General features: G+C 38.4%; 1 protein-coding gene across 1 annotated transcript; it reads left to right on the plus strand.

Annotated features, from left to right (window-relative positions):
• Nucleotides 1-246: 246 nt before the first annotated feature.
• On the plus strand, nt 247-4,060 carry LOC145115267 (putative protein phosphatase 2C 9). Its single transcript, XM_079051528.1, has 6 exons — nt 247-601; nt 762-831; nt 1,838-2,077; nt 2,979-3,255; nt 3,444-3,598; nt 3,684-4,060. The coding sequence occupies exons 2-6, from the start codon at nt 799-801 to the stop codon at nt 3,819-3,821; spliced, it is 843 nt and encodes a 280-aa protein (XP_078907654.1). The 5' UTR covers nt 247-601; nt 762-798; the 3' UTR covers nt 3,822-4,060.
• The last annotated feature ends 17,233 nt before the right edge of the window (nt 4,061-21,293 follow it).

Here is a 21,293-nt window from a genome sequence, read left to right on the forward strand (position 1 = left end):
ATAATTTAGAATAAAATATGATTTTATAAGTGGAGGGTGTAACTTTTTGATAATTAAAGGAAAATCAGTCAAATTACTTTCAAGGTATCATAGACATAGAGTGTGGTTTTGAAATCGAGGTTGTTTTAGAGTTGACTCATATTCTTTTAGGAGGTTCCTCGGACAACAGGTGACCCAAATCAGGAACCAATTACTTTTGTGAGCCTTACAAAAGCACAATCACCCCCATTAAAGACCATAAAAATGGAGCTAAGAATGATGAAAATACAGCTGTACTGTAATAGCTTCCACAATTCTTCTCTCTCTGTCTGACTTGGTGTGTTTCTTCACATTAATTATACATACAACCAAATATAAAAACAATAAAAGCCATAAATTTAGAAATAGAAAGTCAAAATAAGGGGCATAGTCTCAGCAGCCTAAAGCCCTTTTGCAGCCATTCTTAAGGATCAAAAGAGCAAAAACCAAAGAACTCTTCGCTTTAGCGGTTACAAAGTCCTTTAAAAAACCTACACCGCTTACATCTTATGTATCTATCTTGCCAGACTCAAATTCAGTTTGTGTTTACTTTTCTTGTGATGTTTGAGAAGATTAGAGATCGGTGAGTTCAAATTCAAGATACCCATTTGTTAAATTTTTAAGAAATGTTTTAAAGATTGTGTTTTTGTTGATGGGGTTAGTGGGTTTGTTGATATGGATGATGATCAATATTTTGCCTATTATTTTAATAAAACTATTTACTACTTTTGACTATTTTTCAGGTTGTGAAATTCAAGGTTTAGGAGGCCGAATTACTAAATGGGTAATTTATGCAGCAATTCCGGTTCCAAGGTGACGATTGTTCATCCCTCTTTCTATATGTTTTCAATTTCATGTTTTTCAAGTTCGTTCTTGAATTTGATTTATGAATTTGTTTGAATATAAGCATGGTCAAGTAAATTGACCGATGGAATTGCTTTTTTATGATCGCTGTAATTAGGGGTTTGCTTTCTACTGAACATCCAATTAGGGTTTCATCTAATTAGAGTTATTTTTACAGTTTTTTGTATTAAATCTATCTTTTTTTTATATGATAAAGCAAAAAAGTCTTCAATTTTGACCAACTTATGAGATTGCTAGATTATGAAATCCTACAAGCTTCTTTTCAAGTTTGAACTATATCCAAATTCGTTGCCAATTCAATGGTTTTCATTGCTGACAATAGAGCCGCAATTCGTGCAAATCTAGATTTTTATAGTTAATGAGATCACGAATTTTGTCGTTTTACAGGTGTGGTCAAACTTAACTTCTTTTCAAAACCGAATTATGTGATTTAATCCGGTTTTGTGATTCATTTAGAACATAAACTTGATCTTTATCCTGTGTCAAAACTTATTTAACAAGTGTATTCATCATGCTTGCCATCAATTTCAAGCTTAATGCAACTTTTGTTTTTTTGACCAAATAGTAGTTGAAAGTCAACGGTTGACTTGGAAAAAATTAAAACTTTTGCCCCGAATTTGGTAACTATTATTTGCGATTCGAAACATACTGAATTTCCTATTTAACAAGACCATGATTAATGCCATTTTATCATCATGGTCAAAGTTAACCTTTTTCTTGATGTGCAATTTGAAGTTGGAGTTGTAAATTGTAATGTAATCTTCATTTTGTGTTCATAATTGGTGAATGGTTTTAGTATCCATATTGTAAGCTCAATGGTCGACTATTTCATATTGACTTGCTTGTTTTAACAATATGGGAACCCTACTTTCTTCCAAGATTGACCTAGATAGAATTTGATATAAAAGGGTATATACGTAATTTAACGGAACTTTTTTGTTGTTGTCAACTTTAGCTTGCAAATGGGCAATCATCAAATGGTGCGGGAAAGGGACGAGGTGATCAAGGGTCAATTAGATATGGGTACACTCTAGTTAAAGGGAAGGCTAATCATCCAATGGAAGATTTCCATGTTGCCAAATTTGTCCCTTATCAAGGGCGTGAACTTGGACTTTTTGCTATTTACGACGGGCATCTTGGGGATAGTGTCCCCTCGTATCTTCAAAAGCATTTATTCTCCAATATCTTGAAGGAGGTGAGGCGTTACGATTGTCCTTTGACTCAAAAGTTGACTTTAAAGTCAACAACTTGGATGAAAATGCTTCCCTTTATCTAAAACATGATCACTTTATAAACAAAGTACTCTAAAAGTTTTGTATCCGGAAAGTTAATAACAAAATAAGGGCAATTTTATAAAAGGATAGGACTTGATGGGAAAACCTCGTTTTCCTGACTTTCTGTATTGAGTCGTTCTTTCTGCATTGTGTCAAAAAGGAACACTCATAAATAGTTTATTGGATTAAAGTCTTGTCCCCATTAATTCTTTGTCTTTTTTATGGGGAACCTAGAAATGGATAAAGATTGACTATGACGAATGTGTAGTACATACGTATGTTGATTCCTTTTTTGTTTGTATGCGTCATATTCTTGTGTAATCTACATACGTAATCTCTTTGGTTATATTATAAGTTCAATTTCTCAGAATTGGGAGGGAACAAAAAAAAATAAAGAATTAAGAGTCTACATACGTCCCCATTTCGGCTAAATATTATACGTTCATATTTTCAGCACCAATCACCTTTGCATTTCATAAAGCATACTTTTTCACACGTCACAATTATTTCAAGAAATTTTGTGCGTCATAAACTTATAATGTTTAAAATTTGTTTATCCACTGCTAAAATTACCTATTTTCCTATCCTAAATCGTTATAAAGTACTTATGGTATTTTAGACATTTAAGTCCTGGCTGGCAGGCATTCGACTGATGAGACAAATCACTAATGTCAATGGGACATGAACTTGGTATCGATCTCTCGTTTGTGCAAAAGACTTGAATACCCCTCTCATTCTCATCATTTAAAGTTTGTCCAGTCCATCCAACTTATTTTTGAAAACTGATTTGACTGTATATGATGATGTTTTATGTTATTGCAGGGTGAGTTTTGGACTGATCCAAACAGGTCAATTTCAAAAGCCTATGAAAGAACTGACCAAGCCATTCTTTCCCACAATCCTGACCTTGGAAGAGGTGGGTCCACTGCAGTCACTGCAATTCTCATCAATGGTCGTAAGTTATGGGTAGCAAATGTCGGTGATTCTCGGGCAGTTCTTTCCAACAAAGGGCAGGCAATTCAAATGAGCATTGATCATGAGCCCAATACTGAGAGGGGCAGTATTGAAAATAGAGGAGGTTTCGTCTCAAACATGCCAGGTGATAGATACTTACTTCTACACCTTTTCTAAATTCTAATCATCCCTATTTCTATTTCTCACTCAACAAACTATGAATGGCCTCGTCATTAAACGCTATTTACTATTTAAGACATTTCAATGTATAAGGAAATGTGATTTTCTTTTGAGGAGATACAATACAGTAAATGATGAAGATTTTGTTATCAGGAGATGTAGCAAGAGTGAATGGACAGCTGGCGGTTTCTCGTGCTTTTGGAGACAAGAATCTCAAAAATCATTTGCGCTCTGATCCCGACATAACAAATGCAGATATTGATGCAGATAACGAGATTCTCATTCTTGCAAGTGATGGTCTATGGAAGGTAAAAACAAAAGTATAACTTTCTTTATGTATTATTTAAGTAAAAAAGAAACACACTGACTTTTGTTTGATTGGTGTTGATCAAGGTTATGAGCAACCAAGAGGCAGTGGATGTAGCGATAAAGATCCGGGACCCACAAAAGGCAGCAAAGCAACTAGCTGTTGAAGCACTGAATCGAGAAAGTAAAGATGATATATCCTGCATTGTTGTTCGGTTTAAGTGATGAAAGAAACTCTATATAAAGAATCTGCATGGATTTAGGAATGAGTATGTGCAGTATAAGATAAGAAGATGTAAATTATTGAGGGTTTATGGTTTGCAGGATTTGCAAAGGAAAAATTTACATAGTTCATTGCCATCGTAAGTAGGTTTTTTTTTTTTTTTTTTTTTATTTTTTTCTTAAAATGTTTATGGATATGGAAGTGTTGTTGCTAGTGATTGTGGGCTTGTTGATTTTTCGTTTCTTGAATGTGTAGATTTATATATTTCCTTTTGTTTTTTGGTAAGTTTTGATGGCAAAATCTGGAGGAATAATCGTTGTTGGTCGGCCGTTGTGTTTCTTGTCATCCGGGTAAATAGGGATATCGGACTTATCGAGGGTGTGTGAATAGACGAATTGTATAAGTTTTATCCCTTTCTTGTGCATAAGTTTTAAAGTCTTTATTCTTCAACTTTTGACCTTAAATATTTTTGTCCTTGATATATAATACTTGATGCAAAATATATGAATGAATTGTGTTTTAAATGTCTTTTGACTGTTATAAGTTTCATCAAGTAATACATAACACAAATAAAAATATTTAAAGTCAAAGATGATGAACAAAGACTTCAAAAGTCAAAAGTGGACAATAATTATGAGACGGAGAGAGTATATTTTTACTTCGCAGGGATCACAATTTAAATTATTTTTTTTACTATTTGTTTATTATCTAAAAGCGTATCAAACCTAAACCTAATGACTTTTTTGGTCACTAGACATTAATATTGATATATTTCAAAAAAATAAAATAAAATATTACTGTATTTTACATATTTCAAAAATCGTGATCATTCTCAAAGTAGGAATATTTTCTATTTTTGATATCTATACAAGATGTTGGTGATTTTAGTGTCACCATGTCATTTTAAGTAACTGGAACTAACATGTGAGCTAAGGGGGCTTCATCATTTGTACTCTAATATATGTATGGGGTTGTACGGAGTGCACGCATGTATAAGATCGAGTCAGAAGCCGGTTCGACGACTAGTCGGGGGTCCGGGGGCAGCGCCCCCGGGTCCGGGGTTTCCAAAGGGGCAGCGCCCCTTTGACGGGGTCCAAGGGGCAGAGCCCCTAGCTGGGGTACGCTCCTTTCCAGAAGTGGGGTACTTGGTAACCCTAATCCGGATTAATATTACTTGCTTCGAAAGCAACTAATGACGGCCCAACCCTAATGAAACCCTAATCGTGTTTAATATATAAACAACTCTTCCTTTCCAGAAGTGGGGTACGTTCTTTAGCTCTCGTTTTTCATCACACATTCACAGAACCCTTTAGCATATTGGCTTACGTTTTCTGTGCCTAGAAACGTAAGTGTCCACTTGGATTATCCTAGGCTGAATTTCTTGTAACCCAGGCATATGGTAGAAATATCAGTTCGGAAAGTGATATCACGGTCCAAGTTGGTATCCAGATCTCCACCACAAACCCTAAATTTCCCAACAATCGAACTGATATTCTCTGTTTCTGGAGATGGGTGATTCAATCCGCGAGATGACCACTAAGTTTGCCAAGTTGGAGAAGTTTGAAGGCGTCGATTTCAGGCGTTGGAAGAAAAAGATGCACTTCATGCTGACCACTCTGAAAGCAGCATACGTGCTGACTACTCCAAGACCAGCAGAGCCTGAGGAAGGTGTTGTTGAGACGGCTGAAGAGACAAGAATGAGACAGAAGTGGGACAATGATAACTACATCTGCAAAGGTCACATTCTGAACGGTATGTCTGATGCTTTATTTGATATCCATAGTGAAGCCTTGTGTGCCAAGGAGTTGTGGGATACCCTTGAACTGAAATACATTACTGAGGATGCTTCTAGCAAGAAGTTTCTGGTTAGTGACTTTAATAATTATAAGATGAAAGATTCAAGGTCTGTCACTGAACAGTACAATGAACTCCTTGGCATATACGGACAGTTTAAACTGCACAAAATGAATATGGATGAATCCATAGCTGTGTCCACTATCATTGACAAACTGCCTCCGTCCTGGAAAGACTTCAAACATAACTTGAAACATCAAAAGGAGGAACTGTCATTGGTTCAACTTGCTAGTGTAATGCCCGTGTTTCTAGGCTAGGCATTAATATTGACATTATAGTCTAGGTTAACCTTTGTAACTCATTTTGAAGAAATGAAAAAGGAATTATGTGAATATTATGTGAATTATGTGTTTTATGCTTAATTATTAGGGTTTAATTAATTAAGAATAAAAATGAGCGTCAAAAATTAAATTTTAGATAAAGTCGATATCTATTAAGAAACTTGTAGTGGGCGTGACAAGGATTACGGATATATAAAGAATGCCGAAATCCGAGTTATAACGAAGAAGTTATGACCTGTCGAAGTTTCACGACAAAACCGGCTCGGTGCTGAATGTCGTAATAAGTGAGTTTTTGATAAACAACTTTTTAGCCTTAGTGATCTAAACGAAACTTGTAGTGTTCATTAAACCGAGAGTAGGTATAAAAAGAACGCCCAAATCTGACTTCGTATGAGGAAGTTATGATTTTTCGAAGTTTCAGCTTAGCAGTAGACAGCTAAAAACTCGAATTTTAGATCGAGTGATTTTTAGCCGACAAGACCTAAACGAGAATCGAAGGTCTCGTCATTAGTAGCACAACGGTAAAAAGTCTAACGAAAACGGACGTCGGATGAAGAAGTTATGAATTTTTAACGGATTTTCTGTCCCGGTCTGTTAAAAATAATAATATAAAAATTAAAGTCAAAAATTAGCCAACGAAGTCTAAACGAAAGTTGTAGAGCGTAATTTTACCTACGTGTGCATATAAAGAACGTCAAAAACGGAGCTCGTATGCGAAAGTTATGAATTTTAGAAGTTTTTGCACAAAAACCGAGAAAATTCGCATAGTCACGATTTGCCACGTCACCCTCGCTTAGAACGTGCCACGTGTTCGAAATGGTGAGTCAGGCGAGCCACGTGTCCGAGCTGCTGAGTCATCCGAGCACCTGGCCTTATCCGAAGTGGTCCAGTAGCGATGCGACACGTACCTTCTTGCACGAGACCGAACTCTCGCATGAGTGCCACGATGCCTCTACTTCGGACCAGTAGGCCTCGGTCCAATCAGGAGAGGACAGCAAGCCTTCGCACGCGCAGACCTCGTGCGAGCCATCCCCCTGCGAGCTTCGGATCTGCGACGCGTGCTTCCTTCTCAGCCGTCGGATCAGGACTTCGGACCCCTATAAATAGAAGGGTCCTGCGAGCCTTCTCGGGTACTTTTGGGATTTCACCATCTTTCACCCTTTTCTTCATATTTTCTTCATCTTAACATCCCCCAAAGCCCCGGTATCGATTATAAGCCCCGAAATACGGCACGAAGTGCCCGTGAAGCCCGAAAATTTTATCTTTTCGGTTTCGAAGCCCGACCCTTGCAGAGCCCGGTTTCTGAATAAAACTCCCGGTTTTATTAGAAACGAACGTTTTAGGAAACGAATTGCTGCCCGATTTTCATCAAAACAAGTGAGTGTATATTCACTTTCATTTTACACATAGATATGAAGTATTTACCTTATAATACGTGCTATGTGCAAATATATTAATTGTTTATTTGAGGTGACTGTTGAGTTGATGTTTTATACAAGTTTTAAACTGTATAAGTATTTTTATCTACAAATATGTTGGGTAGAACATGGGTAGATAGTGATGTGTGATAAAATAAAAGTAATGAGAGACCTCGATGTGATTTGTGATTCAGTCATCTAGCGGAGTTTGGATGACGACCACAGACCTTCTAGACAGTCCAGTGGGAAACCTTAGCAGGTCCGCAACCTGTAGGTGTTAATGAACTAAAGTGTTCATTCGCTGTACTCCATCCCCCTCATGGTTGCCTTTAGGACATGTATGGCTGAGGAAACCCCTTAGCAGTAGTGTCCATCCCGATGATATTCTTTAGGCTAGGTCCCTTGTGAAAAGTGTTTAGGGACGTAAAGTGAGGATAACGGGAACGGGTAATCAGCGTTATTGTTGATTGGTGAACTTAATAAGTTTATTATTAATGTGGGTTGAAAACCCTATATGCTCACCAGGCTCCCAAGCGTGACCCACTCAGTTTTTTTATGGTTACAGGTAGTGGACCCCGAGCATAGTCGGAGGACGATGAGAGATTTTTGGATTATAGGCCAGTAGTTGTAAATAACTGTTGAAAGGCTTATAATGTCCTGTTTATGCTTTTGATCTGTATCGGAACATGACATCCCGAGGTTTTGATATGAAATGAAATTATATATTTCTTAAAGAAAGGTTTTGACAAACTTTTTTTTTATATTTTGTATTGGGGACCAATTCCGCAACATCTTTTAAAAAGATTTCTCTGATTTTATTTTAAAAAGCATAAATTAAATCGGTCTTTTCTGGCCGAGAAATTAGGGGATGTCACAGTTGGTATCAGAGCATTAGTTTAAGCGAACTAAGAAATTGTAGGATTTCTAGACTTAAACTTAGAATGCTAAGTGATGATTGTGAGATGAGTGTCTACCATATTTTAGACACGAGCACTAGTTTATTTTAGGAAAGATGCCTAAAATGCCCTTATGTGCTAAATGCTATGTGTTTGCCATATATGCCATTATTTGTTCGGATCTATGGTCTGTTGCCGACCGGATCTGGAAACCTTATGTGTGTAGGATTCTAACCGTACGATTACGAGATTAGAACTAACATATAAACGTTTCGGAGTGATAATGGAATTGAAATGTCTAACAAGGATAAAGACCTAAATTCGCCTTATTCGTTATATAGATTGTAATGGCAAGAACTCGTAGTGGAGTTGCAAATGCAAACGGAAACAGGGATCAACAACCTCAACCTCAAGTAGTTGAGCAAGTACCTGTTGTAGGAGCTGCACCTGAGCCAATGACGATGGCTGGGGTACAAGCAATGATGCAGATGATGTTAGATCGCCAGATGGAGGAGACAAGGCGATTACTACAACAGCATAGGGAAGAGACTACGATACCTGTTGAACAGCCCGTAGTGAATGAAGGGCAATCAGTAGGAGGGAACTACAGTGGAACTCTTGGTCAAGCCAACCCACCGATAGTTAGACAAAACAACCAGGATGGAGGAGTTGATGGACGCGGATGCAAATATAAAGATTTCATGGCATCTAAACCACCATGTCTATCTGGAAGTCCGACACCGGTGGAAGTCATGAATTGGATCTCCGAAATGGAGACGATGTTTGAAAGTTGTGAGTGCAACGACAAACAAAAGACCGCACTTGCAATTCCTCTGTTAAAGTCTGGTGTATTGAGCTGGTGGAAGTTACTAGCTGATTCGATGCCCAAGGGAGAAGCTAGTAAGATGTCTTGGGAAGACTTTGTGCTACAACTGAAATTGCAGTACTGCTCTGAGCAGGACCTTCTGGAAATTAATAATGAGTTCCAGAATTTAAAAAAGGGAAAGATGAGCGTTACTGAATACACTGCTAGTTTTACAGAAAAGCTGAAGTTTGTTCCTTATCTAGTTCCAACTGAACTCTCTAAGGTTAACAAGTTTGCCCTCGGATTACCAGCGGACTTTGGTCCGATGGTAAAACAAGCAACCACTTTGAAAGCCGCCATCTGGGCTGCTAAGAATGTGGAGGTTCAGATCAGAGAGAAGGGTCTGGAGAGGGCAGAAGTTGGTGAAAAGAGAAAATTTGAAGGAACTTCAGGTTCCAAAAAGAGAAGCAAATTTTCAAAGTCCAAGAAGTTTGGAGGAGGAGGTGAAGTGAAGTGGTGTGAGAAGTGCAAGAAAAAGCACTCTGGGAAATGTAGTGAGGAGGTGACTTGCTTCAAATGTGGAAAGACTGGGCATTATGCCAACGTGTGTCCGTCCAACAAGAGGGTATGTTTTGAGTGCCATGAAGCAGGGCATGTTTTAAAAGACTGTCTAAAGAGGAAGGATGCAGCAAAGCCCAATCTACCACCAAGGCCGAAGGCGAGAGCCTTTCAGATGACACTTGAAGCCGCGAAAGAAGAAACCGATGTCGCTTTAGGTACCTTTCTCGTAAACGAATTTCCTGCCCAAATTTTGTTTGATTCTGGAGCCAATTACTCCTTTATATCGCATGAATTTGGTAGAAAACTAGCTTTGCCTGTAGATAGACTAGTTAATGCCTTATTAGTCGAGATTGCTAGTGGCAAGTTTGTACCTGTTAGCCATCGTATGAAAAATATCCTCATTGACTTGGATGGAAATAAGTTCCACGAGGAATTATTGCCTATCGAGTTAAATGGATTCGACGTAGTTTTAGGAATGGATTGGCTTAGCGCCAATGACGCCGAAATATTGTGTAGGAAGAAGATAGTAAAAGTAAACCCGCCAGGGAAAGAGTCGTTCATGGTGTATGGAGACAAACACAGAGTAAACTCTGGAATCATTTCCCTAATGAAAGCCAGAACGTGTTTGGCCAAGGGATGTACATCATATCTAGTGTTCGTGATCGATGCTAAGAAGGAGAAGAAGGAGGTGCAAGATATTCCGGTGGTGTGTGATTATCCGGAAGTCTTTCCCGAAGATCTTCCCGGATTGCCCCCTGATCGACAAGTTGAGTTTCGTATCGACTTGTTACCAGGAACGACGCCGATAGCCAAAGCACCCTATGATTAGCGCCAACCGAAATGAAAGAACTTATGACACAACTTTAGGAGTTATTGGACAAAGGTTTCATTCGACCTAGTTCATCACCCTGGGGAGCCCTGTGTTGTTTGTAAAGAAGAAAGATGGGAGCATGAGAATGTGCATCGATTACAGAGATCTGAATAAAGCAACGATAAAGAACAAGTATCCGTTGCCGAGGATCGATGACCTGTTCGACCAATTGCAAGGTTCGAGCTATTTCTCGAAGATCGATCTTAGGTCGGGATACCATCAACTAAAGGTGAGAGAGCAGGATATCGAAAAGACTGCGTTCAGAACAAGATATGGACACTATGAATTTTTGGTTATGTCGTTCGGATTAACCAATGTCGCAGCAGCTTTCATGGATTTGATGAACAGGTTTTGTAAACCATACCTTGATAAATCCGTGATAGTATTCATAGACGATATCTTGATCTATTCGAAAAGCAAGCAGGAGCATGAAAAGCATCTGCGTGAAGTGCTAGAAGTTCTGAAAGAGGAGAAGCTGTATGCAAAGTTCTCCAAATGTGAATTTTGGATTCAAGAAGTCCAGTTTTTAGGTCATGTGGTTAACCAAGAAGGAATAATGGTTGACCCAGCAAAGATTGAAGCTGTGATGAAGTGGGAACAACCAAAAAGTCCTACAGAGATTCGAAGCTTTCTAGGATTAGCTGGATATTATCGAAGATTTATCCAAGGCTTTTCTTCGATCGCTACTCCATTAACAGCTTTGACCCACAAAGGAGCTACTTATGCTTGGAATGAAAAGCATAAGGAAGCCTTTGAGAAGTTGAAGAAGAGATTGTGTGAAGCACCGATTCTTTCGTTACCTGAAGGAGTTGATGACTTCGCAGTCTATAGTGATGCCTCTGGAGTTGGGTTAGGTTGTGTTCTGACCCAAAGGGATAAAGTGATAGCGTATGCCTCGAGGCAGTTGAAAGAGCATGAAAAGAACTACCCCACTCATGATCTGGAGTTGGCAGCGGTAGTGTTCGCCTTAAAGATATGGAGGCATTATCTTTATGGTACTAAGTGTAAACTTTTCACTGATCATAAGAGTCTTCAATATCTCTTTAATCAGAAGGAATTGAACATGAGACAGCGGCGCTGGCTGGAACTACTCAAGGACTACGTCTGTGAGATACTTTACCACCCTGGTAAAGCAAATGTTGTTGCTGATGCTCTCAGTCGGAAGGTAAATCTTGAAAAGAGAAGGCCAAGAGCGTTGAGAATTGAAGTCGTCTCGACAATTGTGGAAAGTATAAAGAAAGCTCAGGAGGAAGCTTTAGAGAAAATTGACCGAAAGGAGGAACGTTTGGGAAAAACGTTGGTGTTTGATACGAACGGTCAGGGATTGAAGGTATTCAAAGATAGGATTTGGGTACCTAAGACGGGAGGAGTAAGAGGTCTTCTGATGGAAGAAGCTCACAAAACCATGTACTCGATTCATCCCGGCAGTACGAAAATGTATAGGGATCTAAAACCCTATTACTGGTGGCCGACGATGAAGCTCGATGTTGCTAAGTATGTGGCCGAGTGTGTAACTTGTGTTAGGGTTAAGGCACAACATCAGAAACCGTATGGGAGTTTAGAACCTTTACCTGTACCCATGGATAAATGGGAAGATATCACTATGGATTTTGTGACTAAACTGCCCAGAACAAGGAACAGTCACGACATGATTTGGGTGGTCGTTGATCGCTTCACTAAGAGTGCGCATTTCATAGCCGCTAACGAGAAATGGTCTATGGATAAACTTGCGAATTCTTATGTGAAGGAAATTGTGAGGCTACACGGTGTTCCGTTAATGATTGTATCCGATCGTGACAGCCGTTTTATCTCAAGGTTTTGGAGAAGTCTACAAGAGGAATTGGGTACCAAGTTGTGTTTGAGTACAGCTTACCATCCGCAAACTGATGGTTAGAGCGAACGAACGATTCAAACATTGGAGGATATGCTGAGAGCATGTACCCTAGAATTCCAAGGTAACTGGGATGAACATTTACCTCTAGTAGAATTTTCCTATAATAATAGTTTCCACTCAAGCATCAAGATGGCACCTTATCACGCTTTGTATGGAGAAAAGTGTCGAACGCCGTCATGCTGGCTGGAAGCTGGGGAAAAGCAGTTTATGGGACCTGAGATAGTCCATCAAACTGCTGAAAAGTTAAAAGTGATAAGGGAAGGGACTTATAAGATTTGGTAAGAGAGGAAAGTTGAGTCCAAGGTTTATTGGACCATTTAAAGTTCTTCAGAGGATCGGGAATCAAGCTTACAAGCTAGAATTACCGGAAGAACTGGAGGGTATTCATAACACATTTCATGTGTGTTATTTGAGAAAGTTCACGGGAGATGTGCCCGACATAATTCCCATTTCTGAATTAAGGTTGGATGAAAACAAGAGGTTGATTGAAGAACCTGAGGCAATCTTTGACCGTAAGACTAAGAAGCTGAGACGCAAGATGGTCGATTTAGTGCTCGTGCGTTGGAAACATACAAATGGGCCAAATCTCACTTGGGAAACGGAGAGTGACATGATGAGTCGCTACCCGCATTTGTTTGCTGATGTATGATTCCGGGGACGGAATCATCCTAAGGGGGAGAGAATTGTAATGCCCGTGTTTCTAGGCTAGGCATTAATATTGACATTATAGTCTAGGTTAACCTTTCTAACTCATTTTGAAGAAATGAAAAAGGAATTATGTGAATATTATGTGTTTTATGCTTAATTATTAGGGTTTAATTAATTAAGAATAAAAATGAGCGTCAAAAATTAAATTTTAGATAAAGCCGATATCTATTAAGAAACTTGTAGTGGGCGTGACAAGGATTACAGATATATAAAGAATGCCGAAATCCGAGTTATAACGAAGAAGTTATGACCTATCGAAGTTTCACGACAAAACCGGCTCGGTGCTGAATGTCGTAAAAAGTGAGTTTTTGACAAACTACTTTTTAGCCTTAGTGATCTAAACGAAACTTGTAGTGTTCGTTAAACCGAGAGTAGGTATAAAAAGAACGCCCAAATCTGACTTCGTATGAGGAAGTTATGATTTTTCGAAGTTTCAGCTTAGCAGTAGACAGCTAAAAACTCGAATTTTAGATCGAGTGATTTTTAGCCGACACGACCTAAACGAGAATCGAAGTTCTCGTCATTAGTAGCACAACGGTAAAAAGTCTAACGAAAACAGACGTCGGATGAAGAAGTTATGAATTTTTAACCGATTTCCTGTCCCGGTCTGTTAAAAATAATAATATAAAAATTAAAGTCAAAAATTAGCCGATGAAGTCTAAACGAAAGTTGTAGAGCGTAATTTTACCTACGCATTCATATAAAGAACGTCAAAAACGGAGCTCGTATACGAAAGTTATGAATTTTAGAAGTTTTTGCACAAAAACCGAGAAAATTCGCATAGTCACGATTTGCCACGTCACCCTCGCTTAGAACGTGCCACGTGTCCGAAATGGTGAGTCAGGCGAGCCACGTGTCCGAGCTGCTGAGTCATCCGAGCACCTGGCCTTATCCGAAGTGGTCCAGTAGCGATGCGACACGTACCTTCTTGCACGAGACCGAACCCTCGCATGAGTGCCACGATGCCTCTACTTCGGACCAGTAAGCCTCGGTCCAATCAGGAGAGGACAGCAAGCCTTTGCACGCGCAGACCTCGTGCGAGCCATCCCCCTGCGAGCTTCGGATCTGCGACGCGTGGTTCCTTCTCAGCCGTCGGATCAGGACTTCGGACCCCTATAAATAGAAGGGTCCTGCGAGCATTCTCGGGTACTTTTGGGATTTCACCATCTTTCACCCCTTTCTTCATATTTTCTTCATCTTAACATCCCCCAAAGCCCCGGTATCTATTATAAGCCCCGGAATACGCCACGAAGTGCCCGTGAAGCCCGGAAAATTTATCTTTTCAGTTTCGAAGCCCGACCCTCGCAGAGCCCGGTTTCTGAATAAAACTCCCAGTTTTATTAGAAACGAACGTTTTAGGAAACGAATTGCTGCCCGATTTTCATCAAAACAAGTGAGTGTATAGTCACTTTCATTTTACACATAGATATGAAGTATTTACCTTATAATACGTGCTATGTGCAAATATATTAATTGTTTATTTGAGGTGACTGTTGAGTTGATGTTTTATACAAGTTTTAAACTGTATAAGTATTTTTATCTACAAATATGTTGGGTAGAACATGGGTAGATAGTGATGTGTGATAAAATAAAAGTAATGAGAGGCCTCGATGTGATTTGTGATTCAGTCATCTAGCGGAGTTTGGATGACGACCACAGACCTTCTAGACAGTCCAGTGGGAAACATTAGCAGGTCCGCAACCTGTAGGTGTTAATGAACTAGAGTGTTCATTCGCTGTACTCCATCCCCCTCATGGTTTCCTTTAGGACATGTATGGCTGAGGAAACCCCTTAGCAGTAGTGTCCATCCCGATGATATTCTTTAGGTTAGGTCCCTTGTGAAAAGTGTTTAGGGACGTAAAGTGAGGATAACGGGAATGGGTAATCAGGGTTATTGTTGATTGGTGAACTTAATAAGTTTTGTTATTACTGTGGGTTGAAAACCCTATATGCTCACCAGACTCCCAAGCCTGACCCACTCAGTTTTTTTATGGTTACAGGTAGTGGACCCCGAGCATAGTCGGAGGACGATGAGAGATTTTTGGATTATAGGCCAGTAGTTGTAAATAACTGTTGAAAGGCTTATAATGTCTTGTTTATGCTTTTGATCTGTATCGGAACATGACATCCCGAGGTTTTGATATGAAATGAAATTATATATTTCTTAAAGAAAGGTTTTGACAAACTTTTTTTTATATTTTGTATTGGGGACCAATTCCGCAACATCTTTTAAAAAGATTTATTTGATTTTATTTTAAAAAGCATAAATTAAATCAGTCTTTTCTGGCCGAGAAATTAGGGGATGTCACAGCTAGTCACATTCGTAATGAAGAATCTCTTCGTGAGAAGGAAAGTGACAAATCTGAAAAACCCAAAGGAAAAGTTGAACCTGGACAGCCCTCGGTTCATATGGTTGAAAACAAACCAAGGAACCAGAACCACAAAGGACATGGCAAACATAAGCAGGAACATGTCCCAAGCAACTCCAACAAAAAGAGAAAGGATCTGGTTTGTTGGAGGTACAATCAAGTTGGGCATTGCAAGCGTGATTGTCGTGTGAATTTGGGCAACAATGGTGCTGGAAACAGTGGAGCCAATGGGAAAGTGAACGGGTCTTCGGCCCAAGTTAAAGGAGGTCAGTTTTTTACTAACTTTGATAATTCTAATCAGAATTATGTTTATTATGTTTCATTTATCCCTGAATCATTCTATGTGCAGGATGATGATGTTGCTTGGTGGATCGACTCCGGAGCAACGAACCATGTATGCAAGGATAAACGGATGTTTGAAACATTAACTCCGCTTGAAGATGGCTCGGTGCTGAAAATGGGAGACGATTCTTTTATTCCTATTTGTGGTTTAGGTGTCGTGTGTCTTGAATTTACTTATGGAAAGACAATTAGATTATTTGATGTTTTGTTTGTTCCCAAGATTCGCAAGAATCTTGTTAGCTCTAGTTGCTTGAATTCTGATGGTTTTAAACAAGTTATTGAGTCGGATAAGTTTGTTTTGTCTAAGGGTGGAATGTTTGTTGGCTTTGGATATTTAAATAATAGAATGTTTCGTTTAAATATTGTTGACAAAGTATTATCTGTTCAGAATTCTGCATTTGTATCTTCTGCTTCTAATGTTGATAAATCTATGCTTTGGCATGTAAGATTAGGTCATGTCAACTTTAGAAGGATGCATGAGATGTCAAAAGATGGATTAATCCCAGCCTTTGATATGACATCTGATAAATGTAAAACATGCATGCTTACAAAAGTGACAAAACAGCCATTTCCAAGTGTTACTAGAAATTCAACTGTTTTGGAACTTGTACACAGTGACCTGTGTGATTTTCACTCCACTCCTTCTTTGGGAAATAAAAAGTATGTGGTCACTTTTATTGATGACTGCACTCGGTTTTTCTATGTGTATTTGTTGCATTCTAAGGATGAAGCCTTAGATAAATTCAAAATATACAAAACCGAGGTGGAATTGCAAGTGGGCATTCCGGTTAAATGTCTAAGGACTGATAAGGAAGGTGAATATATGGATCCCATATACTTCCAATCAGTGGGTATCATTCATGAGACCAAGGCACCTTACACGCCTCAACAGAATGACATTGCTGAATGCAAAAATCGAGTTTTAAAGGAAATGGTAAACTCGATGCTGTCTTACTCGGGATTGAGTGAAGGATTATGGGGAGAGGCCATGTTAACGGCCTGCTATTTGTTAAATAGGGTTCCAAATAAAAGGAACAAAACAGTCCCATATGAACTTTGGTTCAAGAAAAAGCTGAATTTGAGTTATTTTCGGGTTTGGGGATGTCGGGCAGTTGTAAAACTTACCGAGCCCAAAAAGAAAAATTTGGGAGAACGTGGAATTGATTGCATATTCATTGGATATGCTGAACATTCCAAGGCATATAGGTTTTATGTAATAGAACCTAATGATTCGGTTTCAATTAACACTGTTATCGAATCGCGGGACATAATTTTTGATGAGATGAGGTTTTCATCGATTCAAAGGCCTAAGGATCTGACTTTTGATGCTAATAAAGAGCAAAATTCAGAAAGTCAAGATGGTGGTATCGTGCAAGAACCACAAGATATTCGTAGAAACAAAAGAGGTCAAGTTGGAATACTCTAAGGCTATTGGTAGCTTGATGTATGCCATGACAAGTACCAGACCTGATATTGCGTTTGCTGTGGGTAAGTTGAGCAGGTACACTAGCAATCCTAGTGCTCAACATTGGCAAGCAGTGAATAGAGTGTTTAAGTATCTCAAGGGAACCATGAATTATGGTTTGAGTTACTTGGGGAGTCCTTCGGTTTTAGAAGGTCATTCAGATGCAAGTTGGATTACCAACATGGAGGACCATTCCTCAACTTCTGGTTGGGTATTCTTGCTTGGGGGAGGTGCCATTTCTTGGGCTTCCAAGAAGCAATCTTGCATTACAAACTCGACAATGGAATCTGAGTTTGTTGCGTTATCAGCTGCTGGTAAAGAAGCAGAGTGGCTAAGGAATTTGGTCTATGAGATTCCTTTGTGGTCTAAACCGATAACACCTATTTCTATCCTTTGTGATAGTGCTGCCGCTTTGGCTAAGGCATATAGCCATGTTATAATGGCAAGTCTAGACACCTAGGTGTTAGACATAGTATGATTAGAGAACTAATCATGAATGGTGTGATTTCGGTTGAGTTTGGGAAATCGCAACAAAATTTGGCAGATCACTTGACTAAAGGTCTGACAAGAGACTTAGTGCACAAGTCTGTAATCGAGATGGGATTAAAGTCCATTTAATTCTATAATGATGAGACACCCAATTCCCTCATAATATAATGTTAGGAGTTGAATTCAATGTGGAAAGCTCATACTTTTAGATTGGAACACATGAAGTATTCATCCCAGGTATGTGTTCGGTTCTGCAAGTTAGCCAGGTTGAAGTTTAACTTCTTAATAATTCCTTTGATAAATGTATGTGCAGATACATGGAAAGGAGTTACCTACGTGATTGTGAAGTGTAGCCGCATTTCAAGAGGTTGTGGACTTGACCTTGATACGATCATGAGAGGATTGGGACACACAACTTTATAACAGTGTCAAGTTGTATTATGCTAGAAATTCAATAAACTAGTATGTATTTTACTTTCTGGTATTCAAATGGGTTGATGGGTTCAATTCTTAGAACACCCTAATTCTCGAGTATTTGCAAGTGTATGATACTAAGTGAAAATTCAATCGTTTCGATATTTTCATTATGTACTAGTTTGGTTTGTTGTTGATAAGGTTATGTTTGTTCAAGGGTTACACTAAATGGGGGAGGAATGTTGGTGATTTTAGTGTCACCATGTCATTTTAAGTAACTGGAACTAACATGTGAGCTAAGGGGCTTCATGATTTGTACTCTAATATATGTACGGGGTTGTGCGGAGTGCACACATGTATAAGATCGAGTCAGAAGCCGGTTCGACGACTAGTCGGGGGTCCGGGGGCAGCGCCCCCGGGTCCGGGGTTTCCAAAGGGGCAGCGCCCCTTTGGCGGGGTCTAGGGGCAGCGCCCCTAGCAGGGTCCAAGGGGCAGAGCCCCTGGCTGGGGTCCCGCTGAATTTTGCATGTGGGAACATAATGGAAAACTCAATTTCTTGAGGGTGATTATGGTAAAACTAACGAAACTCGTTAGTTTTGGTAACCCTAATCCGGATTATTATTACTTGCTTCGAAAGCAACTAATGACGACCCAACCCTAATGAAACCCTAATCGTGTTTAATATATAAACAACTCTTCCTTTCCAGAAGTGGGGTACGTTCTTTAGCTCTTGTTTTTCATCACACATTCACAGAACCCTTTAGCATATTGGCTTACGTTTTCTGTGCCTAGAAACGTAAGTGTCCACTTGGATTATCCTAGGCTGAATTTCTTGTAACCCAGGCATAGGGTAGAAATATCAGTTCGGAAAGTGATATCACGATCCAAGTTGGTATCCAGATCTCCACCACAAACCCTAAATTTCCCAACACAAGAGGATACAATACATGGGCTAGGGCTTAAGTATAAAAACACAATAAATCTATACCATCCCATACATGGGCTAGGGCTTAAGTACAAATACACAGCGAACCTATACCCCGAATTTGAGCAGGAGGTCAATGAACACTTAAACTCTGTAAATATGGAAGATTGTATACACCCTTTAGTAAAAATGTTGGCATACGGATAGTGTGAAGGGATGTGGAGAATTCGGATGTGAACGGTGACAACTTCGTCTCTTACAGATTGAATATCAAGGTTGTTGAATTGGATTGGCCGACATATAGATAGTACTAACGTTGTCATAGTAGACAACAATGACGGTGCAAAGAGACGTGTGGAGTTTATGGAGCATGTTACCGATCCAAAAAACATATACCAAACTATAGTGGTTTTTATGACTTCATGATGAACTCACCCCTTATATATAGATAGATGATGCTTGGAAGAAGGATGTGCACGTGAGTAACTTAGTGGGTACACCCCATATCTTCAACTTTGAAGTAAAAAATGGTATGGAGTATGGACAATGGTTTTGTTAATATACAAAACCATTTTTGTACATGTAGGAAATGGAAAAGTTACGGTATACCTCGTGGTCAACCAATAACGACAGTATAATCAATCATGATTTATGAACAATGATAATTTATTTTATATAAAGCTACGTACTGGACGGGAATAATGCATCATATACCGACTATATCTACATGAGAAACACCCAATGAAATGATAGTCGTGCTACCCCTCTAATGCATTAACGTCTATTAATATGTTCGGTTTATGTTTCTGTAATCAAATATTTTAATTTGGATTTCACCAAGTCAAGACTATTGTTTATTTATATGTAATTGAGTTTAGTGTTTAGGTTGTTAACTTTTATATTTATGTTATCATATTTCAAACATCATATATACCAAACATTTTTAGAATACATAACGATACAAATAAATATGGAAATAATTTCAAACTAGTAAAGAGCCCGCGGCTATGCCGTTTTTGGGGTAATATGGGAAAAATCAGCAAATTTTAAAAAATATGTATTGAAATTGTAAATCACCACAAATAGAGGAGTAAGTCGACAGCCCCTAAAATTAGATGTCAAAAGTGTACAACCAAAAAAATGGACACCGGTGGAGAAAATCCAAAAATGTTGTGACAATAATGTTAAAGTTGTCACAATTGGGAAAATATGGTGACAAAATTCTAAAGGAGGTTTTGTGTGGTTTTTATGTCAAAATGTAAAAGTTTTGACGATAAGGACGAAAAGTGTCAAATTCATTAAAGATTTGTGGCAAAAACACCAAAATATAAAACTTTTCACTGCAAGGACTAAAAATGTCAAGACTATTATTTATTTATATGTAATTGAGTTTAGTGTTTAGGTTGTTAACTTTTATGTTTATGTTATCATATTTCAAACATCATATATACCAAACATTTTTAGAATACATAACGATACAAATAAATATGGAAATAATTTCAATATATATATATATATATATATATATATATATATATATATATATATATATATATATATATAACGAAATTATATGAATCTTACATATGCAATAAGGTATATTCCGGACTTGAGCGACATGACACAAAGTCCTCTAGAATCGGAGATTGTGAGTGGTCTGAAATCTAACAATAACTTTATTAATTCATCTAGCAATATTTACCTTCCAAACACCAAAATATTCAAGTATTATATAAAAATCCTAACATACTCTTATTCATACAAAAGTTGAACCGATTAATTCACTATAATATCCCTTAACTTTCATATAAAATGAGTTTATTTGAAGATGATATTTGGCAGTGCGAAGAAGATTGTTATATTTGTTCATATATTAACCCATTTCCTAATTTCGGCCCAAATCATCATAATGAACTAGTGCTGGTTAAGATACTTGATTACATATTCGAAAAGAAGACGGACGATGAAGAAGACAACCAGAAGGCTCATAAAAGAATCAAATACTTGATGGACGTGTAAAAATCTTCTTAGTATAGTTCAAGGAAAAGTTGTAATGGATAATAGATACAAAAAAAAAAAGGAAAAACACTTTAAGTGTCAAAAAAAAAGTGAATCGGTGGTGTGGATGCTGAAACTAGCAAACTTATGATATAACGAACCCGTTTTGAAGATGTTATTAGAA

Source organism: Lactuca virosa, chromosome 5, assembly GCF_052849685.1.
Source record: "Lactuca virosa cultivar CGN04683 chromosome 5, Lactuca_virosa_CGN04683_v6, whole genome shotgun sequence".
Taxonomy (NCBI): domain Eukaryota; kingdom Viridiplantae; phylum Streptophyta; class Magnoliopsida; order Asterales; family Asteraceae; genus Lactuca; species Lactuca virosa.

Bases quoted from the DNA above. Each gene is read 5' to 3' on its own strand.
- LOC145115267 (XM_079051528.1), top strand. From the start codon at position 799: ATGGGTAATTTATGCAGCAATTCCGGTTCCAAG. The intron at 832-1,837 runs GTGACGATTGTT...TGTCAACTTTAG, and splicing joins GCAGCAATTCCGGTTCCAAG to CTTGCAAATGGGCAATCATC. The intron at 3,599-3,683 runs GTAAAAACAAAA...GTGTTGATCAAG, and splicing joins CAAGTGATGGTCTATGGAAG to GTTATGAGCAACCAAGAGGC.